The following is a 27,593-nucleotide window of genomic DNA, read 5'->3' as shown; positions in this document are numbered from 1 at the left end:
CTAAAATGTTTTCAGTCCTTTAGTGGTCCATGGTCAGGATCAAACAGGTGCAGTAATGCCACAAAGGCCAATTGTGCACAGTTCAATTAGTGAGAAGAATAAGAAGATGAAGAAAAAAAGGAAAAAGAAAAAAAAGCCTTTGACAATTCCACCACATCTTATTAATGATCTGCTCCTCGGCTGTCCCTCCCAAAAATAGGAAACAATGAACACTTGAATTAAACTGGTTAGGTGCAGTGAGATGAGATGTGGCGAAACATCTACAAAAACAGCAGGAAAGGGTTACAAGCCGCACATCCTCCACAGGATCCAAGATGAAAAACTCCACAGTATTTCTGACGGCCATGAACACTTGACCAGCAGCAACCGCTTTTATATGGGTGTGAAAGCACTGTATGTTATCAGCCTCAAACACACGGATAACACAAAGCGAAGTCTGCCAATACAGTAAAAGGTGGGGAACAAAAGACGTTTCAAATAAGTTGGCACAAAAAACCCCTCAGATTGGACAATCGCTCAACCAAAGCAGGTGGTGCTTCCGACCAGACTTCTTGTGATTACTCCAAATCCACAGCTCACAGGACGACGGGCAGGAGACACGCTGCGTACGTCTAAATGTGCATCGATACGAGGTGGAGAAGCAAGGAGAAGTCATTTGCCGTTGCTTTAGAAGAGGAGACAGCAATTGCTCTCTGTGGTTTTTTCTCTGTTCCGTTGACCTATAGACACAAAATGATTACTTGAAAATGATCAGCTGAGACAAAATGCCTATAAAGTCCACATTCATTTTGAGGAACGATGTTTAAATTAAGAGAAGTGCACCAAAACAACACAGTGTGCAGTCCAGTCAGGTCCTTAGGTAGTCGGACAGTGATGACTTTTGTAGTTTTTCCTGTTAGACCATCGCAATGGAACCCGAATGAAACCATCAAGATGTGCTTGCAGTCAGTGTAAACGTTCATCTTTAAGGGGTTTTAGAAAAATACCAAATTTGCCTTTTTGTTTGTTTTTAAACAGACCTTCCATATCCAGAAGACACAGGTATTTGGACAAACTAAATACAAGGAATATTGTTTATACACACTGTTCATTTACATCAGTGGTGTCCAGGGTGAACCCCGTCTGTCCTCCAATGACTGCTGGGATAGGCTCCAGTCCCACCATGTCCCTTAATTGGAATAAACGGGTATACAAAATGAACATTGTTCTATGATAAAACAGGCTGGAGTAGGCAGTTCTCAAAAACTGAGTGACTGCGCAACTGAAGCCACCAAGATACTCAAAACTCTGAAGGCACGATTCCAGAAACTGTACATATGACATTGTACGAATTCAGAGTCACAACTTTGTGACAAATGTGTGAAAAAGATATTTAATAATAATAATAAAAAAAAGGTATTTCTTAGTGTTTGTTGTTGTTTCCTAAGGTAAACCAACCTGCTCTTTTATTTTAGCACTTAGAAATGTCTAAATATGACCTAAGTGCTCGTGTTTTTTTTCCAATTAAAAAATACCCCTAAAACAGGCGTTTTTTGGTGACAATATTTTTATGTTGTGATTTTTTTTCAAGCAAGACTAGTGAAAGTATGTTTTAAGATGTAACATAAGCTTTATTCCTAGTTCTTGTGTTGTTACAAAATGAATTTTAAGCTTTTCAGGCAGCAGATATATCATCCTTCAGGAGTATTTGTCTTATGGCCGAGTGACAATTTCTTTGGCAAAATTTTATGCTTTCGGTAAGATATGATACTTATTTTACTATGGTGGTGGTGTTTTTAAAGCTATATTTACATACTGCATACCAAATTAATCAGTGGGTCCTGCGCAATCCACTGATAACTACAGTTAGATATTGCTTATTGTAAGGTAAAAAAAAAAAAAAAAAAAAGTCATTTTTCTCAACCCATGATCCTTAAATTTAAGACGTGGAAAAAAAAAGTTGCAAAAAAAAAAAAAAAAAATCAGATCCCTTCAATTTTGAAGCTAGACTCCTAAAACCTTAACTGGTTATATATATATATATATATATATATATATATATATATATATATATATATATATATATATATATATATATATATATATATATATATATATATATATATATATATATTGCATGGAGGTACCATTAATGTGAACATATCTTTGACCAGAAACAAATGGGATTTTTTTTTTGCAATGGATTCTTGTGATTTCACAAGCAGAATTGGCTATATTACTAAACATCACTTCCAGTTAAGATGGGATGTGTGTCCTGTTAGCACTATTTAGAGATAAGAGACCTACAACCAGTGGTGGGCACAGTTCCGATAATCTGCTAACCGCTAATTATCGCAGCTAATGTTTTCATTATCGGATTAGCTTTTCAGATAACTTAGAAAACCATCATCGGTCCAATTATCTTCCGATAAATTGTGGTCCGATAATTTTTAGATCGCTAGCATGTTTTTGCAGGTGAAGTAAAGGAACCTTTAACAGTAAAAAAAAAAAAAGAAAATCTGTGTCAAGTCTGATATCAAAGATTTTAGCACTTACCTGCTAAATGTTTTGCAGCAGATAAACAGCTCTATTCTCTGTAAAGAGAGGAGAGCTGGTTTCAGGAGAAACCGCTCTATCCTCTGCAGTCAGAGGAGAGCTGGTCACAAGATAATTACTCTTGATACCATACTAACTCACTGGCAGTATCACCCAAGTCATCCAGAGGCAACAGTTTTAACTTATGGTTAAAATTTTAACAAAACTAATTTTGTACATATTTAAATAACATCACTTCTGAAGTTTTATAAAGTGAAAATATCAGCTATATGTTTTCATTTTAAAGTATTGCACTAATTTTGAAGGTTTTAGTGTGGACATGCTGTGTCCAGGTGCATTATGGGTAATCTCAGTATAGTCACGACAGGAGAAATGTATTTCAGACGCTCTGATCAGGCTCCACATGGACAACATTAAACTCTTTCTATATTGTGCCTAAAACTCTCGTGAATGTATTCTCTGGGTTTATAGATATTGTTATTGTGTTTGTTTTATGTAAAAATGGCAGAAGAAGCTCAGATTGCTTCTCCATTATTTTCAACTGAAATCACTGAGTTGAATCGCTTCCTGTTTGCACTACGGTCTCTACTGCCATCTACTGGCCAAAAATGTTCATGGCAGTATTCACCCTAATTATTGAGATATCCCATAATCCTAATGTTCATTCACATTTGTCATCATGGATTCTGCTGTTTAAGCCGCAGCAACTCTCTAGCACACAAAAAACAAACAAACAAAAAAAAACTGGTACATAAAGGATTATGGGTTAGGGTCTGAGCGTCTGGGCGCCAGTAGATGGCAGTGTTCTATGCATTTTGACCCTGGTTATATCAGACGGTTGTGTAATAACTTTTCTTGTGGCTTATGCAAATGGATTTTTTTTTTTAACATATGAATAAAATGCCATATTTTACAACCATATTTTACAAAAACACATTTATATGTAAATACCAATACGTCATGTCACATTAACGTGTTGGTTTTTACAGAGAATGAATGAATCAACCAATCAGTGTTAGTGGAGGCTCATTTAACCATAATCCCTTAGGCATCTGTCTCTATTTGTTACAAAACTTCAGAATTAGTCCATTATTTAAAATTAAAAGATATGTGTTATATTTTAACTTTGTACAAATGACAGAACTGACATTAATGGAGTTATTTTATCCAGATTAATTTGATGATTTTAAATCAAAACCATAAGTCAAAACTGCTTTATTTTCCAAGACCTCTGCCTCACTGGAGTATTCTGTTGAGGAATAATGGTTTTGTGTGTGTGTGTGTGTAGAGTTGAGCTTAGCTCCACTCAACTGCTTCACTGCTGCAAAATACGTAGTAAACAGGAGCTTCCAGCAGTGGGCAGGGCGCACAAAGACAAGTGCTGACTCATTGTTTGAGTCTGTGGTGGCCTTTAATGATACCAAGTGTTAAAACTCAAAATCAGCTTGTTAGTAGTTTACTGAAAGTTATCGGTTAGCTGTAGCTTCCGATAAATTTTTTGGTGGCTTATCATTTTAGCTTGATAAAAGATAACTTTTCTTTTAGCTGATTAGCCGTTATCGAAGCTAACTTTTTGGCTAGCTGTACCCACTACTGTCTACAACCCCAATTCCAATGAAGTTGGGATGTGTGAGATGTAAATAAAAACAGAATACAATGATTTGCAAATCCTCTTAAACCTATATTTAATTGAATACACCACAAAGACAAGACCTTTAATGTTCAAACTGATACTTTTTTGTTTTTGTGTAAATATTTGTTCATTTTGAATTGGATGCCTGCAACACATTTCAAAAAAGCTGGAACAGGGGCAACAAAAGAGTGGGAAAGTTGATGAATGCTCAAAGAACACCTGTTTGGAACATTCCACAGGTGAACAGGTTAATTGGAAACAGGTGAGTGTCATGAATGGGTATAAAAGGAGCATCCCCAAAAAGGTCAGCCATTCACAAGCAAAGATGGGGTGAGGATCACCCCTTTGTGAACAACTGTGTGAAAAAAAAATAGTCCAACAGTTTAAGAACAATGTTTCTCAATGTTCAATTGCAAGGACTTCGGGGATTCCATCATCTATAGTCCATAATCTAATCAGAAGATTCAGAGAATCTGGAGAACTTTCTACGTGTAAGCGGCAAGGCCGAAAACCAACACTGAATGTCCGTGACCTTCGATCCCTCAGGCGGCACTGCATTAAATCAGACATCATTATGTAAAGGATCTTACCACGTGGACTCAGGAACACTTCAGAAAACCATTGTCAGTTAGCACAGTTCGTCGCTACATCTACAAGTGCAAGTTAAAACTCTATCATGCAAAGCAAAAGCCATACATCAACAACATCCAGAAATGCCACCACCTTCTCTGGGTCAGAGCTCATTTGAAATGCACAGACACAAAGTGGAAAGCAAAGTGTGCTGTGGTCTGATGAGTCCACATTTCAAATTGTTTTTGGAAATCATAGATGTTGTGTCCTCCGGACAAAGAGGAAAAAGACCATCCAGAATGTGACGAGCGCAAAGTTCAAAAGCCAGCATCTGTGATGGTATGGGGGTATGTTAGTGCCCACGGCATGGTCAATGTACACATCTGTGATGGCACCATCAATGCTGAAAGGTACATCCAGGTTTTGGAGCCACACATGCTGCCATCCAAACGACGTCTTTTTCAGGGACGTCCCTGCTTATTTCAGCAAGACAATGCCAAGCCACATTCTGCACGGGTTACAACAGCGTGGCTTCGTAGTAAAAACAGGGCTGTGAAATGAAAATTGTGAAATGTGAGGAAAATTTGCAGGAGGTCTGGGGGGCATAGCCCCCCAGGAGCCAGGGTCTAGGACCCTGTGGGGCCCCAGAATTACATTTTTATCTAATGATACATTTTTAGCATCTCCTGGAAGAACAAATCTCAAAATTAGTGCATATTTAAATGATCCTACATTCAACCTTTTATCTGACCTGTCAATGATAATGTTGAAATAACAGAACATGGACGTAGGACCTGGAATGATTTTCTTTTTGATTGTAAACCAAATTATGCATTAACTCAGAACAGATAAACTACATGAAATTCATGAAGACAGCTAAAACTTGGAGAATATTTGGAAAATCATGGTAAAATATCAATAACAGACCTTATAGTAAAAAGTCACTTATATTCTTGTGTAAATTCATGTAGCCGAAATCCATTCAAAGCCACAATGTCTTTATTCCAATGAAACAAAGTCTAGATTAATCAAAGAAAAAAGTCACATAATCTTGTCTAAAATCCTGTTTGAACAGCACGTTTATTTTCCAGAGAGAGAAAATTCTTACCATGTTTTCTGAGGGCACAGTTCGCTTTTCCCATTTATCTTTCAGGTGTGTTCATGAAGCCAGCAACAATTCCACACATTCTTGTGACGTTTTCAAACCGTCTTTCTTGCCATCTCTCTGTCCGATGTCACTCCGTGACACAGACATGCTGCAAAATTCTTACTTTACAAACTTGAAAGCTCTAAAAGTTTGGGATGTCCACATGCTACGTTTAGCTTAAGCCCCGTGAAGGAGTCACACAGCGTCACCACAGCAACTAACCAGTCCCACTTTACGACAATTGTCGTAACAGCTAGGGCTTGAACAACATTTTTCTTCCTCGAAACTCCGCAGATCTCAGGACAATGATTTGTATCTGTAACACACAGATCAGTGTCCACGGACTTATAAAACTTCCACAATGTCATAAAAAAAGAGAACGCTTTGCGATAGACATTTTAAAAACTCAGTGATGATCACGATTAAAGGATACAACACTAACCCCCCCATGATGAAATCTGCAGAATCCCGCGGAGTTTTCACAGCCCTGTAAAAAAGTGCGGGTACGAGACTGGCCTGCCTACAGTCCAGACCTGTCGCCCATTGAAAATGTGTGGTGCATTATGAAGCAACAACGGAGACCCCGGACTGTTGACCAACTAAAGTCGTACATCAAGCAAGAACGGGAAATAACTCCACCTACAAAGCTTCAACAATTAGTGTCCTCAGTTCCCAAATGCTTATTGAGTGTTGTTAGAGGGAAAGGTGATGTAACAGTCCCAGCTTTTTTGAAACGTGTTGCAGGCATCCATTTCAAAATGAGCAATATTTGCACAAAAACAATAAGGTTTATCAGTTTGAACATTAAATATCTTGTCTTTGTGGTGTATACAAATGAATATAGGTTAAAGCGGATTTGCAAATCATTGTATTCTGTTTTTATTTACATTTTACACAATGTCCCAACTTCATTGGAATTGGGGTTGTAATTAAGCATCTAGTTATTAATTCTTCATCAACATAAATTTTAAAGTATGTTTTTTTCTTTATTTAGGTAACTGAAATGTGAATTTATCATGCCTAAGAAAGATAACAAAAGCTCTCAGGGTTGTGGCCGGCCTGCTAGCACTTACTCTCAGATGACTCCAGAGCAGAATCACAAAATCATTAACTTCGTGGTGGTCAAGTTGTATGGTGAAGAATGGTACAGTAAGCTGAAAACTGCAAATGTTGATTATTTATCTGAAAAAGTAAATGCAACAAGGGAGTCCAGATCACATAAAATGCAGATCTTATATCAGCGAGCCCTGGCTGATCTTAGACTTAACTGACCTTCTGTGTGCTGAATGTGAACTCTGTTAGGTTATGTTTGAAGATGCAAGCATGTTTAATGTCATTTATCGAGTGCTATTTCAGTTATTTTCACATATAGAATTATTAAAGTTTCATAAAAGTATCCGTAAGTTAAGGCTTGTAGCACTTAACTGGATAGACATTTTGTATTTTGCATTGCAAAATTGAATTCCTGAGAAAATTTCACTTAATGATCTGTTTGCAAGACATTTTCACAGTTTGTGATTTTTTTGTGTTTTGTCATGATATTGTGACTCACAACTCTTTTGCCTGTTGCATCAACGGTAACAGGTTCAAGGTGGAATGAAGCAAGATGGCTTTTTAATACAAGAAATAAAAACAGAGGCTCCCATGTTTACGACAAAATTGATCTGAGGTTTCACATCTTTTTAAGACTATTTTTTCCTTGTGCCCCACTCTATTATGAAGCTGTTTAACTGGTGATGCAACAGACAAAAGTTGTGCTGTAAAGAGTTTCACCATACACACCCACAGAAGCCTAGCTCTTCTTCAGAGTTATCATGGGTGCCTTTGTGGCTTCCCTCAGTCAACTTCTTGTACCTTGACTCAGTTTGTGGGAATGTCCTACTCCAGACGGACTGACAACACCCTACTATCCGTATTTTTTATTTTTTTTAAGACCAATATAAATAGTCAGGAAAGGCAGTCAAGTCAAGAAAGGCAGCTGGTCCAGATGACATTCCAGTGGAGGCATGGAAATGTTTTGGAGAGACGGCAGTGGAGTTTCTAATGAGTTTGTTTAATAAAATCTTTGAAAGTGAGAGGATGCCTGAGGAGTGGAGACAAAGAGTGCTGTTCCCATTTTTAAGAACAAGGGTGATGTGCAGAGCTGCAGTAAATACAGAGGTATAAAGTTGATCAGCCACAGCATGAAGTTATGGTAAAGAGGAGCAGAAGCTAGGCCATGGGTTAAAACAATAAATTTTCATCCGACTGAAATTTTTCCTGGCAAAAATCAATGCCAGCAATTCCCTAAAACGTGGCGCAGTGGGGGCACACACTTTTTTTTCCCTCAATAAATACAATAAACACATTATACAGAATACAAATCTATTTTAAATAGCCTCTAAGGAGAGAGAGAGACAAAGCATAAAAAGAATGCAAAATCTGAACATAAAGGTACATAAAAGGGTGGTGAGGGATCTCCCCCAGAACATTTTTAAATGAGCAAGTCAAATTCTGTGTACGAGGTCTATTAGAAAAGAAACCAACCTTTTTATTTTTTTTCAAAAACTATATGGATTTGAATCACGTGCAATTACATCAGACAAGCTTGAACCCTCGTGCGCATGTGTGAGTTTATTCACGCCTGTCGGTTGCGTCATCCACCTGTGGGCAGGCTTTGAGTGAGCACTGGTCCACACCTCCCATCGGAATTCCTTTGTCTGACTACTTGCTGAGAGACTGCCGCTTTGCTTGATCAAAATTTTTTCAGAAACTGTGAGGCAGATCCAAGTGGACACCATACGAGAAATTAATATGGTTTTCGGTGAAAATTTTAACGGCTGATGAGAGATTAAGGGGTGTTACTATCGCTTTAAGGACTACCCACGGTGCCGGAGGGTGTGCCGCGCTGCCGTCGTCAACCTGTTTCGAGCTGAAAACTTCCAAATTTAAGCCTCTGTTGACCCAGGACGTCGTGAGAGAACAGAGAAGTTTCAGAAGAGGTCGGGATTAGCAGCTTATCTGGACATTCCACTGTTAAAGGAGATTTTGTAATGAAAGACGTGCAGACGGATTCGCGCTTCGGCACCCAGCCGCTCATCGCGCGGCGCCACAGCAAAACACCTCCGTGTTGATAACCATTCGTAAGATTCAGGCGGTTTTCGATGGCTTTCAGTCGAGTGAGTATCCGAGAAATTGTTTAACAGCTGGGCATGTTCAAACTTGTCCTGTAAGGCTTCCAACGGAGGTGTTTTGGTGTGGCGCCGCGCGATGAGCGGCTGGGTGTCGACGCGGAATGCCGACACGGAATAACAGTGGAATGTCTGGATAAACTGCTGATCCCGACCTCTTCTGAAACTTCTCTGTTCTCTCACGACGTCCTGGGTCAACAGAGGCTTAAATTTGGAAGTTTTCAACTCGAAACAGGTTGACGACGGTGGCTCGGAGCGCAGCGCACCCTCCGGCGCCGTGGGTAGTCCTTAAAGCGATAGTAACACTCCTTAATCTCTCATCACCCGTTAAAATTTTCACCAAAAACCATATTAATTTCTCGAATGGTGTCCACTTGGATCTGCCTCACAGTTTCTGAAAAAATTTTGATCAAGCAAAGCGGCAGTCTCTCAGCAAGTAGTCAGACAAAGGAATTCCGACGGGAGGGGTGGACCAGTGCTCACTCAAAGCCTGCCCACAGGCGAATGACGCAACCGACAAGCGTGAAAAAACTAACGCATGCACACGAGGGTTCAAGCTTGTCTGACGCAATCACACGTGATTCAAATCCATATGGTTTTTGAAAAAAATAATAAGGTCGGATACTTTTCTAATAGACCTCATATTCTGGTGAATTTTAATGTATGAAGCCCTCTGAAACAAAGAAAATTCACTTCAAACTGTGAAGTAAAAACACAGTATTGATTAAGGGGGGGTCTAGGGGATCTCCCCCAGAATTGTTTTAAAAGAGCAAGTCACATTTTGTATATTCTGGTGAATTTTAATTGGTATGAAGCCCTCTGAAACAAAGAAAACTCACTTCAAACTGTAAAGTAAAAATTCCTTCTGTAGTATTTTGATTTGTTCTAATCTGGTAAATGCACCAAATGGGTGCTGTGTCGCTGGCTGTACAGTCAATAAAATACAAAATTAGGGCCTAAAGCAACTGACAACCTTGTTCTGCTGTGCGCAAAGTAACACTGTCACCAGTTTTGAAAATGCATGCGCACTGAGAAACGCAAAACTGGCTTATTCACATTTAATCAGTAAAATGCTCTCACTCGTAAAACAAACTAGGGCTGCAACTAATGATTATTTAGTAATCGATTAATCGGTCGATATTTTTTCGATTAATCGTTTTTGTTTTTTGTTTTTTACTTACATGTGAGTTTTGCCATTATTTCTTTAAGTGAATTATTAAAAGGTCTTTCTCAGGCAACATCAACGTTTGACCTTGCAACAAAGTTATGTTATATTCTCATCAAAACATACCTGGAGTAGTATTTTATTTTATTTTACACATACATACATCAGACACACCACAAATAGATTTCCATCAGGTTTCACCCGATTATGAGCATTTTTAGATGCCTACAGCAGCTATCTCAACCACTGACAACAATTACAGCAACAGTCCACAAAAGTATTTTAAAGGCATGACTAAAGTGTAATATGTTATCTTTAATGAGATATTTTCATGACAAAAGACACAAATGTGCAGTTTACTGCATTTTATTTTTTTCTTGTGTAAAAACACAGCTTAGATGTGGTTTGACCGAAACAAATTGCCACTAAACTTAAATAAAACAGGGATGAAGTGGAGGTGTAACAGTCACTAGGTGTTCACATGAAACAGTTATTTATTTCTATATTTATTTATTTATGTTCATTGTTAGTTGGTTTTATCTTTTCTGTTTTATCAGGTTCTTTTTGTCTGATTCTCTAAAACTGTACTGTAGCATTATTAGTTATTATTACTATTATTGTTGTTGTTGCTATTATTAATATATAAATAAAAACAAAAAATATTACAATTTGTAATACATTTGACTTTTATGACAAACACTGAGCCATTAATTATACAGAAAATAAATGCACACAAATGCGCTGAGATGCGAACAGCTTAATGCTAACTTTAACATTGAAAACGCCATGACATGCTTGGGGAAGGTCTGCCATGTTCCCACGAAGACAGATGAGAAGGACCGTGGCTCATGGCAAGCAGTAAACAGAGTGGAGAGGAGTGAAAATTCACACAGTCCCTTCCTCCGCGGTGCGGCGCCATCTATGCTGACATTGCTGCTGCTTTGATTAGCACAGAATGGGTTGTTGCTTTGGCAGTGAGGGTATCTTATTTCTGTTCTAAAACACGCATGACACCACGTGCACGCGCATATGTGTGGTTAAATTTTCCAAATGACGGAAATTCGTCGTGGTGACGGAGAACTTTAACCCAAGAGCTAGGCTTAAACAGGTGAAGATCTGTGAGCAGCAATATAGTTTCATGCCGAAAAAGAGCACTACAGATGCAATGTTTGCTCTGAGAATACTGATGGAGAAGTATAGAGAAGGCCAGAAAGAGTTACATTGTGTGTTTGTGGATATAGAGAAAGCTTATGACAGGGTGCCAAGAGAATTGTAGTATTGTATGAAGACGTCTGGAGTGGCAGAGAAGTATGTGAGGGTAGTGCAGGATGTGTACAAGGATAGTGTGACAGCAGTGAGATGCGCAGTACGAATGACAGACTCATTCAAGGTGGAGGTGGGATTACACCAAGGATCAGCTCTGAGTCCTTTCTTGTTTGCAATGATAATGGACAGGTTGATGGATGAGATCAGACAAGAGTCTCCATGGACTATGATGTTTGCAGATGACATTGTGATCTCTAGTGAGAGTACAGAGCAGGTTGAGTCTAGCCTGGAAAAGTGGAGATACAGTGGGGCCAAAAAGTATTTAGTCAGCCCCTGATTGTACAAGTTCTCCTACTTAGGAAGATGAAATAAGTCTGTAATTTTCAACATAGGTACACTTCAATTGTGAGAGACAAAAAAAAAAAAATATCCAGAAAATCACATTGTAGGATTTTTAAAGTATTCATTTGTAAATTATGGTGGAAAATAAGTATTTAGTCATCCACAAACAAGCAAGATTTCTGGCTCTCACAGACCTGTAACTTCTTTAAGAAGCTCTTCTGTCCTCCACCTGCTACCTGTATTAATGGCATCTGTTAGAACTCATTATCTGTATAAAAGACACCTATCCACAGCCTCAAACAGTCAGACTCCAAACTCAACCGTGGCCAAGACCAAAGGGCTGTCGAAGGACACCAGGAAGAAAATTGTAGATGTGCAACAGGCTGGGAATAGTGAATGTACAATAGTCAAGCAGGTTGGTGTGAATAAATCAACTGTGGGGGCAATTGTAAGAAAATGGAAGACATACAAGACCATTGATAATCTCCCTCGATCTGGGGCTCCACGCAAGATGTCATCCCGTGGGGTCAAAATGATTATGAGAACGGTGAACAAAAATCCCAGAACTACACAAAGGGACCTGATGAATGACCTGCAGAGAGCTGGGACCAAAGTAACAAAGGCTACACACTACGCAGAGAGGGACTCAAATTCTGCAGTGCCAGGCGTGTCCCCTGCTTAAGCCAGTACATGTCCAGGCCCGTCTGAAGTTTGCCAGAGAGCATATGGATGATCCAGAAGAGGACTGGGAGAATATCATGTGATCAGATGAATCCAAAATAGAACATTTTGGTAAAAACTCAACTCATCGTGTTTGGAGGAAGAAGAATGCTGAGTTGCATTCCAAGAACACCATACCTACTATGAAGCATGGGGGTGGAAACATCATGCTTTGGGGATGTTTTTCTGCAAAGGGGACAGGATGACTGATCTGTGTTAAGGGAAGAATGAACGGGGCCATGTATCGTGAGATTTTAAGCCAAAATCTCCTTCCTTCAGTGAGAGCATTGAAGATGCAACATGGCTCAGGCAACAAAGGAGTGTCTCTGTAAAAAGCATTTCAAGGTCCTGGAGTAGCCAAGCCAGCCTCCAGACATCAACCCCATAGAAAATTTGTTGAGGGAGTTGAAAGTCCGTGTTGCCCAGCGACAGCCCCAAAACATCACTGCTCTAGAGGAGATCTACATGGAGGAATGGTCCAAAATACCAGCTACAGCGTGTGTAAACCTGGTGAAGACTTACAGGAAATGTTTGACCTCTGTCATTGTCAACAAAGATTATGTTACAAAGTATTGAGGTGAACTTTTGTTATTGACCAAATACTTATTTTCCACCATAACTTACAAATAAATTCTTTAAAAATCCTACAATGTGATTTTCTGGATTTGTTTTCTCATTTTGTCTCACAGTTGAAGTGTACCTATGTTGAAAATTACAGACCTCTCTCATCCTTCTAAGTACGAGAACTTGCACAATCAGGGACTGACTAAATACTTTTTGCCCCACTGTATGCTCTGGAGAGAAGGAATGAAAGTCAGTAGGAGCAAGACTGAGTACATGTGTGCGAATGAGAGGGAGCCCAGTGGAATAGTGGTTACAAGGAGTACAAGTGGTGAAAGTAGATGAGTTTAAACACTTGGGGTCAACTGTCCAAAGTAATGGATAGTGTGGCAGAGAGGTGAAGAAGAGAGTGCATGCAGGGTGGAGTGGGTGGAGAAAGGTGGCAGAAGTGATTTGTGATAGGAGAATATCTGCAAGAGTGAAGGGGAAAGTTTACAAGACAGTAGTGAGACCAGCTATGTTGTACGGCTTAGAGATGGTGGCACTAACAACAAGAGAGGAGGCAGAGCTGGAGGTGGCAGAGCTGAAGATGTTGAGATTCTCTTTGGGAATGACAAGAATGGACAGGATTAGGAATGATATATATATATATATATATATATATATATATATATATATATATATATATATATATATATGCACACACACACTCAACAAAAATATAAACGCAACATTTTTGGTTTTGCTCCCATTTTGTATGAGATGAACTCAAAGATCTAAAACTTTTTCCACATACACAATATCACCATTTCCCTCAAATATTGTTCACAAACCAGTCTAAATCTGTGATAGTGAGCACTTCTCCTTTGCTGAGATAATCCATCCCACCTCACAGGTGTGCCATATCAAGATGCTGATTAGACACCATGATTAGTGCACAGGTGTGCCTTAGACTGCCCACAATAAAAGGCCACTCTGAAAGGTGCAGTTTTGTTTTATTGGGGGGGGGATACCAGTCAGTATCTGGTGTGACCACCATTTGCCTCATGCAGTGCAACACATCTCCTTCACATCTTCCGTGAAGAGAACACCTCTCCAACGTGCCGAACGCCAGCGAATGTGAGCATTTGCACACTCAAGTCGGTTACGACGATGAACTGGAGTCAGGTCGAGACCCCGATGAGGACGACGAGGATGCAGATGAGCTTCCCTGAGACGGTTTCTGACAGTTTGTGCAGAAATTCTTTGGTTATGCAAAGCGATTGTTCCAGCAGCTGTAGGAGTGGCTGGTCTCAGACGATCTTGGAGGTGAACATGCTGGATGTGGAGGTCCTGGGCTGGTGTGGTTACACGTGGTCTGCGGTTGTGAGGCTGGTTGGATGTAATGCCAAATTCTCTGAAAGACGGCTTATGGTAGAGAAATGAACATTCAATACACGAGCAACAGCTCTGGTTGACATTCCTGCTGTCAGCATGCCAATTGCACGCTCCCTCAAATCTTGCGACATCTGTGGCATTGTGCTGTGTGATAAAACTGCACCTTTCAGAGTGGCCTTTTATTGTGGGCAGTCTAAGGCACACCTGTGCACTAATCATGGTGTCTAATCAGCATCTTGGTATGGCACACCTGTGAGGTGGGATGGATTATCTCAGCAAAGGAGAAGTGCTCACTATCACAGATTTAGACTGGTTTGTGAACAATATTTGAGAGAAATGGTGATATTGTGTATATGGAAAAAGTTTTAGATCTTTGAGTTCATCTCATACAAAATGGGAGCAAAACCAAAAGTGTTGCGTTTATATTTTTGTTGAGTGTGTATATATATATATATATATATATATACACACACACACACACACACACACACGCACTTCACACGGATAAATGGTGTACAGTTTTGTTTTTGGCTGCTATCACCAAAGCAGTCACGAAAAAAAAAATTTTTATACTGTTCCTGGTGAAGAAGAAAAGGCGAGGAGGTGGGAGACATCGTGTTGGTAAGTGTTAGTCTACACAGCTAACCAGAGTAGCTGTTCTCTGGCCTGTTAAACCTCCTCAACACGTTTGTGCTCTGGATCGTAAACAAACGGCAACACATGTCCACTTTCCCACTGCATCGTCACTTTTTCTTTGCATTTTTACTTTGTTTGCATGTAATTTGCCCAAAACCCCATTGAAAATGCCGTGGTTTGTACCCCGGAAGTAGAGAAATTACATCATATGCGTCATTTTACCCCTTTAGCGCCTGCCTCCAAACAAGACTGTGCTGCCCTATTACTTAGAATGTTTGAAATATCAATCCATGAATGATTAATGTGATATTTATGTTACACCAACTAAACTAAAATTTAAGAGTGTAAACAACAAGCACATCTTGATTGTTTCATTTCAACTTCATCCACATAAACCGTGTCACTGTCCAACTTACTGTGACTATCACTGGTTCAAAGCCTCATGACGCTGACAAATGCACCTGGACATTTTGTTTTTGTCTAGATCAACACAGCATTATTTTTTATTTATTGAACCTAATACCTGAATGTTTGAAAACTTGTGTCAGGATATCAATATAAAACTGATATAACTCTGCTGTACTGCAAATGTGACAAAAAGAAAAGTTCCTCACCATGCGAGTTGGGCTCCGGAAGAGTTTCTCTGGCAACCAAGTGCATGACAGTTGTTCGGCCTGGGGGCAACTTTAGAGCTTCAAAAATGAAAATACACATTGTTCATTATTTTTCAAACTATGCATGTGTCACATGGTGCAGTTTATTTTCTTAATAGTCATGTTAACATGCTTACTTTGAAATAATTTATACTTGTTTTACTATTTGGTTAAACTGTATAATTCTGAAAAGTCAATTAAGAAAAAGTGAGCCTTTTGGCACCAGAATGAGACTGTCAGGGAAGTGAACAATAAGGTCAAGAGTTTAAAAAGATTAAAACAATCGACTGACGTGCTCCTCTCTCCTGTTTGCTTTTCTTTCTGAGTCAGCTGCTCATTTGGGTGCGACTCTGACAGAAAGTCAGAGAGTGATGACATGATTTTGGGCAGTGCTCACAATTCATTCGTCACTACAAACCTACACCAGACCTTCACAAATGCATTCTGTTTAGAGTAATAAGACCTGTCTTCTTCATGTAGCGCATGTTGGAATGAATGTAGGTCAGAACATTCTTCTGGATGATGTTTGTCCTACCTCCCAGGGTCACATTGCCATGAAGGAAGCGCCCCTGGAAGATGAGGCGCAGTATGCTGGGACTGCTCACTCGCTCCTCTTCCCACCCTGAGGCAGACAAAGAAGTGTATGACTTACTGGACTTATTGTTACTGTTCTCCCTTACTTCTGCATTTGTATGCAAGAAAACTGAAACATTTTCAAAATAAACCCAAAGATTGCCAGTGCTTCACATGACATAATTAGCACAGCAATAAAATGTTTACTGTATACATATTTAATCCATCACACTTGATCTTAACTTAATTGTTAAAAAATACTTACCTGCAGGCCAATTATCAAACACATGCTTGGCAATATCTGTGGCTGAGTCGTTTGGGGAGAAAGTGAAGTCTTGCGTCTTCCCACTGACCAGGATAAGGCGAAGATGCACCTATTAACACACACACACACACACACACACACACACACACACACACACACACACACACACACACACACACACACACACACACACACACACACACACACACACACACACACACACACACACACACACACACACACACACACACACACACACACACACACACCTTAAGCCATAGAAATATCCTACCACAACTCTCCATAAAAACTCTTCATCACTTTAGGTGAAATCCACCCTCCTTTTTTAATCTTTGCAGATATCAGGTGACATCCAGAAGATATTGAAGACACTGATGTTCCTGCTTAATCAAATTTATCTAAAACCGGTTCTTTGACTGGCTGACTTCATTCAGTGAGGGCTTACACTAAAGGTAGCCTTGGTAGGCAGAGATGACAACAGATCAGGGTAGGGCCGAGAGGGAGAATACTAGCTGTTTAGCCTCAAGGCTCTATGAGCTCCTTGCCGGGCTTGTTAGCCTAATGGAATAACTCCAGGTGTCCCAGACAGCTCCAGTCAGTGTTATTAAATTTACATGACCATTGCGAAGCCCCAAAAAGAACCGAGCAAATGTACACGAGGGTCTCCGGTTTTGAGGCCTCTTCCAAATATTGTCTTCTGAGCAGCTACTTAAGTCAACAAAAGAAACAACACTTTGGCCACAACTTATTGATCCACTTCAGACTTTAGTAATCTAATTTATGAAGTAGCAAGCACTGCTCTTTAGTAATCTATTTTCTCTAATCAATCGTGTTGTTAATTCCAACTGATTTTGTGGGAAGTGTCCCATCCTAGTTAAAGCCATAAATCACTCTTCAGGAACATGAACTTTCTTTAATTCCCACAGCACAGAAGAGAGAACAAAGAGACTAATCCAAGCGGTGTGATGCCATCAGCGGACAGCCCACACTCTGTCTAGGTCTGTTTACAAATACAATCCTCTCTTGGTAGCCCTGCCCTCCTCTATGAACCGAATAACCCCCAAGTGGGGTTACATACCCATGTCATCATTAACAGGCTTTACCTCCATCCTTTCGATCCCAAACAAAATAAAAACAAAGTCAAATCTGCCTGGATACCAGTAGTGACAACCTGCATTGCACTGATCCGCAAGGCTCTACTATTCTAAAACAAAAACCCATTACTGTAAGGGTTCACAGCTATCCAAGGATTACACATGCCTGGTTATATTCAGTCACAGGACAGTACCATGGGCTGGGACTGTTTGCAACTCGTGTTTTTGTTTTGTCTCACCACAGAACCCATATGGATCACCATGTGCATTTGGTATAATTTTATTTTAAAATTCCATTTTTACTTGTTGGCTTTAACCGCTATCACAAAATGAAAAATCTATTTATATTTGCAAGTCAGATACTAAAATGATCTTTTCTATCATCTCTCTTTTAAAAATGTTAGCTATCCCATTCAACTTGTGGCAATTGCGGCCAGGACTTAGTAAGGGGGTGCAATCAATTGGTGTCTAAACCTTGAAAGGAAAGTAGGGCAACGTTTTAACTGAGATTAGACAGATGTTCACAGAACAGCAGTCACTATCCCAACTAAATGCTTATGTATGTTGCCTAATCCATAACCCCCCCCCCCCCCCCCCGACCACTACAACCCCAAAACAACCCTCAATTAATTATAATTTGTCACCACCATAATCAAACATATCAGCCATTAGGCAGCAGTGATATCTGTAGCAATTGACCACAAACAAAAGGGCTACCAGTTAACGTTCATTCAACAATCTTGTATTTCAACTAGGCAACTGGAACAAAACTCTTATTCAGGAAATTGACACAAGAGAGAAGAAGGGGAAAAACAAACAAAACAAGCACACAAGTAGAAGGGCCTACAGAGTACATATCTGAGGCTCTGCCAATCGATATACGAATTAAAAGCCAAGTGGCCTCTGCGTACGTTTATGCGTGCATGCATGTGTATGGCTTCGATCACAGAGATACTGGAGAGAGCTGACATTTGCCGTTTGGTATATATTTTGGGTCAAGAATGAATGCCACAAAAGTGGAAAGTTGACAGGACTAATATTTTTGGAGACATTGGGGATATTAGAATCCTCTTCAGCCCATGCAAAATTCTAATCTTATTTTACACATTTTACAAACTTCATGTCTTGACAGTAGCAAGGCTCCTATTTTGACTTAAATGGGAATTAGTCGGTAATTCATGCAAATACAGTTTGTCCGCAGTAGGTTCTGTGATGAACGATATGCGCACAACTTAATCATCGGTCTTATCAGATGGTTTCACCGTGCAGCAAAGTACAGAAGAGTTTGGAGGGAGAGGACTGTAACAACAGTGAACAACAGACGTTAATAATTACATTCTGGACTCACACGCCATTCCAACAGGGGGTGGTAAATCATCTATATTAAAAGCCAAGTGGCATCATACGGACTTTTGTGGCTTTTTCCAGAGCCGGGTCCCTTGCTGATATGATTGTTAAAATTGATGCAACTTCAAAAGACATGCTTGGCAATATCTGTGGCTGAGTCATTTGGGGAGAAAGTGAAGTCTTTCATTTTTACATACATTAGTAACAGAATATTGTCGATCCTCAAGTGCTAAACAGTAAATCAAACATTGCCAGTTTTAAAATATGATATCAACTAAATGGGCCAAATAATAAATACACACTCACAAAACTAATTTTAATTTCCTGCACCTTCACTTAAAATTATTATAAAAACTTTGCACAATTTATTACCACCCTTGAAAAATTTCAGGTACCTATTTTATGAACATTACCAAATCTAGAGCCCATGGAGCCCCACAGGCAATGTCCTAGTGCAGTAAAAAAAAATAAAAATATTATGTCAGGATTACATTTATGAGCACCAAGCAAGAACCTGGATCTTATTTATTGCTGTCCCTCTGCAGAACAAATGCAATAAATACAAAAAGGATGCAGGTTTTCCATCTATCGAGCATCCTGGGGATGCAGAATGAATGCCACATACAGTCTGAGAATGTCAGAGTGAGTGAAAAAGTGCTGAGAGAGAAACACACAAGAGACACACACAGTCATGCCCCACAGCAAAAAGAATATGCAGCAGGGATTTTGGTCCACTCCTCCATACAGATCTTCTCCAAATCTTTCAGGTTTGGAGTTTCAGCTCCCTCCAAAGATTTTCTATTGAGTTCAGGTTCTGGAGACTGGCCAGGCCACTCCAGAACCTTGAAATGCTTCTTACAGAGCCCCTCCTTAGTTGCCCTGGCTGTGTGTTTGGGGTCATTGTCATGCTGGAAGACCCAGCCAGGACCCATCTTCAATGCTCTTACTGAGGGAAGGAGGTTGTTTGCCAAAATCTTGCAATACATGACCCCATACATCCTCTCTTCAATACGGTGCAGTCGTCCTGTCCCCTTTGCAGAAGAGCACCCCCAGAGTATGATGTTTCCACCCCCATGCTTCATGGTTGGGATGGTTTTCTTGGGGTTGTTCTCATCCTCTAAACATGGTAAGTGGAGTTGATTCCAAAAAGCACTATTTTGGTCTTATCTGACCACATGACCTTCTCCCATGCCTCCTCTGGATCATCCAGATGGTCACTGGTGAACTTCAACGGGCCTGGACATGTGCTGGCTTGAGCAGGGGGACCTTGCTGCCCTGCAGGATTTTAAACCATGACAGCATCAAGTGTTACTAATGTAATCTTTGTGACTGTGGTCCCAGCTCTCTTCAGGTCATTGACCAGGTCCTCCTGTGTAGTTAATAAGCTTTCTCAGAATCATCCTTACCCCACAAAGTGAGATCTTGCATGGAATCCCAGACCGAGGGAGATTGAGAGTCATCTTGGGTTTCTTCTTGGGTTTCTTCCACTTTCTAATAATCATAACAGTTGTTCTCTTCTACCATGCTGCTTGCCTGTTGTCTTGTAGTCCATCCCAGCCTTGTGCAGGTCTACAGTTTTGTCCCTGGTGTCAGACAGCTCTTTGGTCTTGGCTATGATGGACAGGTTAGAGTGTGATTGAGTGTGTGAACAGGTGTCTTTTATACAGGTAAAAAGTTCAAACAGGTGCAATTAATACAGGTAAAGAGTGCAGAATAAGAGGGCTTCTTAAAGAAAAATTAACAGGTCTGTGTGAGCCAAAATTCTTGCTGGTTGTTAGGTGTTCAAATACTTATTTGCAGCAGTAACAAACAAATAAATTATTTTAAAAAAATCATAGTCATACATTGTGATTTCCGGATTTTTTTTTTTTTTAGATTATGTCTCTGACAGTGGACATGCACCTAAGATGAAAATTTCAGACCCCTCCATGGTTTCTAAGTGGGTGTATGTGTGTGTGTGTGTGTGTGAGATCAGACGTCACAGTTTGGTACAAGTTCGGGTTTTAGATACAGTAGCTTTAATCAGTGGTTTAGGAGGAAGCCCTGGGAAAGACGCAGGACATGCTGGAGGGATTATATCTCCCAGGTGCCTTGAGAACACCTCAGGATCCCCCAAGAAATGGTTGAGAATGTAACCAACAACAACTGAAGTGTGGACTGGGCTGCTTATTATATTGCCAGTGTGACCTTGATACAAATAAGTGGCAGAAACTGAATGAATAGTAGTCTTTAAGCAATATTGATGAATATGATTCATCCCCCCCCAACCTGCCCACAAATGTCCTGATATCACTGAAAATGTTTGACTATTTATAACAGTGGGTGACAGTTAGCACCAGCTTGTTTTGAATCAGCCATCAGTGGTGCAGGGCTCTCCCCAAGGAAAGAAATAAGGGTGCTGCACAAACACATTGCGATTTTTGCACCAAGATACTGATGGTTAGATTGAAGCCATGTTCACATTATTGGAGTAAAACCACGTCTTCCCCATCAGTCTGTATGAGGCAGATAGCAACAGTCTTTCATGGTGCAAAGAAACACATAACATTGAGCATCATACCACACAATGCGCTGACCTTTATACACACAAGTAATTTGTGTAGAAAGGCAACTGTGCTCACAATAAAGAGAAGTGACGCTCATAACATTTTACGCAGCAGAAATTCCAGAATTGTACAACAAGAAATTTTTTCCTATTGAGATCATAGTTGAAACAGTAACATTCCCCCTCCCCAAACACTATGTTTCTGCAGGCCTACTTCACATAATCAAATTGGCATAACACCAGTGTACTTACAAATCTTGGGGAAAGTCATGATCAGGAGCTAACACACACACTTGAATGAGCCGTTAAACTGTTTAAGAGAAAGCATTATGTAAAGGTTGCTAAGCAGCTGAGACTGGAAGCGTACAATGCCCTTTTACAAATAGCATTTAATTTTGGAAGCTCCAAATTTTCTAAGTGTGTTCACTTTCACATACTGAGCAGAACACATGCAAACAAAAGGCCTACTTTACATGTGGCTGCCGCAACAAGCCCAGACATGTCCCACTGTGTCAGCATTCATATTTATACTTATACATGAAAGAACTAGAGCACCGCGCTTGTAGAGCTCAAACCTACGCCAACACTAGTTTCCAATTCCACAAAATTTTACCTTGTAAAAAATTTGCAAGGTCAAAGTCCTGTTAGAAGTGGCTTTTCATAAACTAAAATAGATGTGATCAAATGTCAGGAGTATGTATTTAGTTCATGCATGTGAATCAAAGTTTTTTGTGGTATTGTCAATGTTTTTCAACTTTTTCAGTTTCTGAATTCTGTTTGAGATCATTTTCAAAGAACATTGGTCATTTCTGCTATGCACAATTTGTCATTGCTTTTTGACACTTGGTTTCTGACTGATAACTGTAAGATAGACAAACAGGCATAAAATTTGAACCTACATCCAATTTTGGTGGTGTAGGTAAATCCATAACAGAAAAATGAGAGTGACTGAGGCACTTTTGATTGAGACATAATACAAAATGTACACCAAAAGGGCTTTTCAATATTAAATTCAAATGTCCACAAAATCTACAATCCTGATCAAACTTTGTCAGGCGATAGTGAGTGCCAGTGTGCACTAGTGATTGGGGCATGTTTGTTTAAGATAGAATGTAAAATATACATTAAATGGGGTTTTCAAATCCTGCAATCTGAATCAGATCCAGATCACACCTTGTCAGTTGATAAAGGACACCATCCTACACAACGCTTTCAAATATGAAAGAAATTTGATCTTTTGTGACAGAGTTATGAATTTTTGAAAATTTGTTCAATGTTAAAGATAGGGATTTTTCCAATTTTCCAGGATTTTTCCCAAACGTTGACCTATGACCTTGAAAACTGAATCAGTTCTAGCCTATCAGGATATGAATCTTCAGTAAAAATTTGATAATGATATATGACAAATTTTGGGCTCTATGCTGTTCACAAACAGACAAACAAACGGGCAAAAACATAACCTCCTCCAACTTTGTTGGTAGAGGTAATAACTCACATGATCAAAAATCTGCTGTGCCTCTTTCCATTTCATTTTATTTTCGGAGTGGCTATACTGTTGGTTCAATAGAGTAAATATGCGACCATATACACCCAACCACAACTGACCAATGAGCATGCTTGTAAGCTCACTTCCAGTTTCAAGGTGGGGAAAAAGACCGGATATTTTCTCGCCGACTGCGGGAGCATTCGCAGCCCGCAGGGGGGCTGTGATCTAAAGCGGTTCTGTTTGGCTTATCACACCCAGGGAACTGTGTCAAACTAACACCATCTTACAGGCAACAAGCCAGCATTTCCGTTCAAAATACTTATGAAGTTTGTCTACTTTCATCCATTGCGGTGTTTTTATCCACAGTAATTAAAGACGGCACAGTTAAATGTGTCGCCGCTTTAAAGCCTTAGAAAAGTGTAAAAAACATAGTTTAGATGCACAAAATGTGTCAAATACAGGATCACGGTTGGGCGAATAAGGTAAGACATTATATTTATCTGCCCAACGGTTGGGCATGTACTGTTCAATGCATGACTTACCTGCCCAACAGTTGGGTGAATAGCCTTTGCCTTTTATTTTTGCTCACCCAAAAATGTCTCAAAATGCTTTCAAGCATGCACAGTGGCATCTGCTAACATCTGTACATTGACAGACGTGTGCCCACAGGTTGCCACCGCCATTAAACAGAAAGAAGGAGAAGAATGTGTGCCCACAGCATTTTCCATGTGGGAAGCCACCATCTTCATTTGGATCTTAACAGGGAAACTGTTGTCCCTGTGTGCAGCAGATAACAGAAATTTTTACAGAGGAATCCTTCAAATCTGGAAAGAAGCACCAAAGTTGGCACAAATACTCCTTAGACATTACTCTTTTGAAAAAACTGAGTAACCACTTGAATTTTCAATAGGCGGCCAGGTAGGGGTCAATTGAAGAATTACACAGGGGTCAAAATATAAAAATGTTTCAATCATATTGAAAGCTATACCACATTATTTGTCTGATCACAACGATACCAAAAAGGTATAGTTTGGGCTATCTATGACTGAATGTTATGGAGTTATGGGGTAAAAACAGCAAGAATGGTAACAAAGGGCAGCATTAGTTTGTACAGGGGTCAGATGTTAAAGTTGCTCTAAATATTGTAAAATGTGATGCAATTTATTGGTTGAGTTAATAGGGTTTTAAAAAGGAATAGTTTGCACTATGTGGCATGCTTAGTTATCATGTTACAGGGTAACATATGTCACATATCATAGAATCCAATGGACGTCGACATTGCTCTACCTTTACCTTGCAGACCAAGCATTCAACACAGTCAAAACTATTTCATTTATTAATCCTATTAGTTCAACCAATAATTTTCACCACTTTTTACCAAAACTGGAGCAACTTTAACTTCTAACCCCTGTACAAACTGAAATTGACCTTTGTCACCATTCTTGTTATTTTTACCCCATAACTCCATAACATTCAGTCATAGATAGTCCAAACTACACCTTTTTGGTATCGTTGTGATCAGACAAATAATGTGGTATAGCTTTCAATATGATTGGAGCATTTTTTAATTTTGACCCCTGTGTAATTGTTCAATTGACCCGTCCTACCTGGCCGCCTACTGAAAATTCAAGTGGCTACTCAGTTTTTTCAAAAGAGTAATGTCTAAGGAGTATTTGTGCCAACTTTGGTGCTTCTTTCCAGAAATGAACAATTGTTAGTTATCTACTCCACTACAGGTGGATGCCCTCACCTTGGAAGTCTTTGTCCCCCCCCCACCCCCAATTTTCAAGTAAGTCTGTGTTACATGACAAGACTACACTGCAAATATTTTGTTCTTACAAGAATAGTCTTTTAATTAAAATATTTAATCTAATCTAGGTAACTGTTACTCAAAAAAAAAAAAATATATATATATATATATCTCATGTTGAGATTGCTGGAATGCATTTGTCACCCTCAGACTGCTGTACTTCTATACACACACACACTCCATCAACAGAAAAGATAAGAGTAAAGTTTCACTTAATTCCTTCTCAATTGCACCTAGTAAGACATGTCCAACCAATCTCAGCACAGTGGAAGTGGCAGAAAATTTGCAGAAAAGTGCACATGTGCAATTACGAAGTCAGTACAATCCAATCTCAGTATGTGACTACAGAGGAGAAACTTGCTTTATTCTTTTTTCCCCAACTTAGTCTTAAAAAAATACTCAGATGGACCAAAATAGATTTGCTTGGTACTTGCCTATATGTAGCAAAATTCAAGATTTCGAAGCTGAACATACATTTGTTATTCCAGAGTTACTGACAGACATTTTGGTGACCCACTCACTCCATTATGCCTAGTATACTTGCCCCGATAATATCAGAGACATGGAGCATAAAATAGTTACCAGAAGTTGAATACAATATTTTGCATGCTAAAATAAACATTTTATATTTACTTCAATTAACTAGAACTTCATGTTGCATTCACTCACCATGTCAAGATCCTTTTGAGTGTTCATGGTTCAATGAGGAAGGGAGACTGTGGTGGCTCAGACAGGACGAGTGTACAGCTGGTGGAGACGGGGCCAAAGCCCTGGAAGAACAACACCGATACTGTGGGGCTGCTTACCACAGCCTGGCACCATCAGGGCACAGCAAACTAATCATGATCTACCCTGGGAATATAGCGCTAACGTTACATCCTGACATCACCTTGACGATATCATTGATTCATTTGCATCTTAATGTCAGTGAGCAGAAACGCTCAACACACCGTAGATACCAAAATTAAATAACAGGCAGCAGGCTTGCAGCGCTTAGCTTCAGCTGCCTGCTAACGGAAAGATATCTGCGTTAGCAACACCCAAATATTGCCAGGGATTAAGTTGACATTAATAAAACAGGTCAATAGTTATATTACAACGTACCCACTAGCGCCGACTTTCGTTCCAACCGAAGTCGAAGCTGAGAAGAAAAAAATAATGCTTAAGCTAAATTAGCTGTTAGCTCTGAGCTCGCTTGCTAGCAAAAGAAATGTACAACAGCGTTTGTTTTTATGTCGAACGCACCTGCATCTGATGAATATAGTGAGATTTTACATTCAGCTGTGTAGATGGAACTATGAAAAATGTTTTTGGTGGGGAAATGTCGAATGTACGGGACTTTCGAAATGTTGTTAAAATTGGCCAATGGACGGGATGACACCGGATGTCAGCTGGCTGGTAAACACTGAAAATTACCGCTAAGCACTCTGGGAAGTGAAGTCCAGTGCATGCCTTTCATAAGAGGAATCAAGCTTAAAATGTCAGATTTCACCTGTCAAGAGGACGTTTTATTAAATTATGGTATTTATCACAATCTCAATATGAATTCTGGATAATATTTAGCCTATTGCATAACAAGATGGACCATTTTGACATTTAAGTTCTCAAAAATTATGAAAATTATGAAAAGTGGAAAGGCAGTTGGGATCACCATCACCTCAAGTGGGAGCTGAATGTCAGCTCTCTCATCAAGAGAGCCCAACAGAGGATGTACTTTCTGCGACAGCTGAGGAAGTTCAACCTTCCAAGAACAATGATAGTGAACGTCTACACTGCCATCATTGAGTCCATCATCTCCTCCTCCATTACTGTGTTGATACTCTGCTGCCACTGCTAAGGACAGGAGCAGACTGCAGCGTATTATCCATGCAGCAGAAAATGTGATCGATTGCAGTCTGCCATCCCTACAGGACCTGTACACCTCCAGGGCCCAGAGGCGAGCAAGGAAGATTGTGGCTGATCCCTCCTATCCAGGTCACAGACTTTTTGTTACCCTTTCCTCTGGCAGGCAGCTGAAGTCCATCAGGACCAAAACCTCAAGACAAAAAAACAGATCCGCAGCTAGACAAATAATGCCAGAGAACCCCATTTACCCTGCCTCCCTCCATTCCCACAAAGTACAGGTTGACCATTTCTGCACTGAAAGGTACTGTACACCTGTTTAACTGTATAACAGTTTTATTTATTTCACAGTGAATATACACTGAACAAGAATTTGCAGTTTTGCTTTATTTTGGGGGGGGGGGGGGGGGGGGGGGTCAGAAAACCAGTCAGTATCTGGTGTGACCACCTCATGCAATTAAACACATCTCCTTCACATGACGTTAATCAGCAGCCAGGCACCATCGAATGTGAGCATTTGTCCACTCAAGTCGGTTACGACCACGAATTGCAGTCAGGTCGAGAGCCCGATGAGGATGACGAGCATGTAGATGAGCTTCCCCAAGTTGGTCACTGACAGTTTGTACAGAAATTCTTGGTCCTGCAAACTGATTGTTGCAGCAGTTGCCTGGGTGGCTGGTCCCAGATGATCTTAGAGGTCAACATGCTGGATGTGGAGGTCCTAGGCTGAAGTTGTTGCACATGGTCTGTGGTTGTGAGGCCACTTGGATGTACTGCCAAATTCTCTGAAACACATTTGGAGACAGCTTATGGTAAAGAAATGAACATTCAATTC

The 27,593-nt window shown here is 39.9% G+C and overlaps 1 protein-coding gene across 3 annotated transcripts; it reads right to left on the bottom strand.

The window, feature by feature from the left end:
- ubl3b (ubiquitin-like 3b) lies at positions 1 to 26,336 on the bottom strand. Of its 3 annotated transcripts, XM_034181591.1 has the most exons (7): positions 26,162 to 26,336; positions 26,021 to 26,057; positions 25,586 to 25,686; positions 16,614 to 16,722; positions 16,311 to 16,397; positions 15,737 to 15,814; positions 1 to 719 (listed from the first exon to the last, which is right to left on the bottom strand). In XM_034181591.1, exons 3-7 carry the CDS (start codon positions 25,610 to 25,612, stop codon positions 667 to 669), a joined length of 354 nt encoding a protein of 117 aa, XP_034037482.1. In that variant the 5' UTR covers positions 25,613 to 25,686; positions 26,021 to 26,057; positions 26,162 to 26,336; the 3' UTR covers positions 1 to 666. The 3 variants fall into 3 exon arrangements, with proteins under 3 accessions (XP_034037482.1, XP_034037484.1, XP_034037483.1); XM_034181593.1 differs by lacking the exon at positions 26,021 to 26,057; XM_034181592.1 differs by lacking the exons at positions 26,021 to 26,057; positions 26,162 to 26,336 and having other exon boundaries at positions 25,586 to 25,709.
- Positions 26,337 to 27,593: the final 1,257 nt, after the last annotated feature.

Source organism: Thalassophryne amazonica, chromosome 11 (assembly GCF_902500255.1).
Source record: "Thalassophryne amazonica chromosome 11, fThaAma1.1, whole genome shotgun sequence".
Lineage (NCBI taxonomy): Eukaryota > Metazoa > Chordata > Actinopteri > Batrachoidiformes > Batrachoididae > Thalassophryne > Thalassophryne amazonica.
This window is presented reverse-complemented; position numbering and strand designations above follow the sequence as displayed.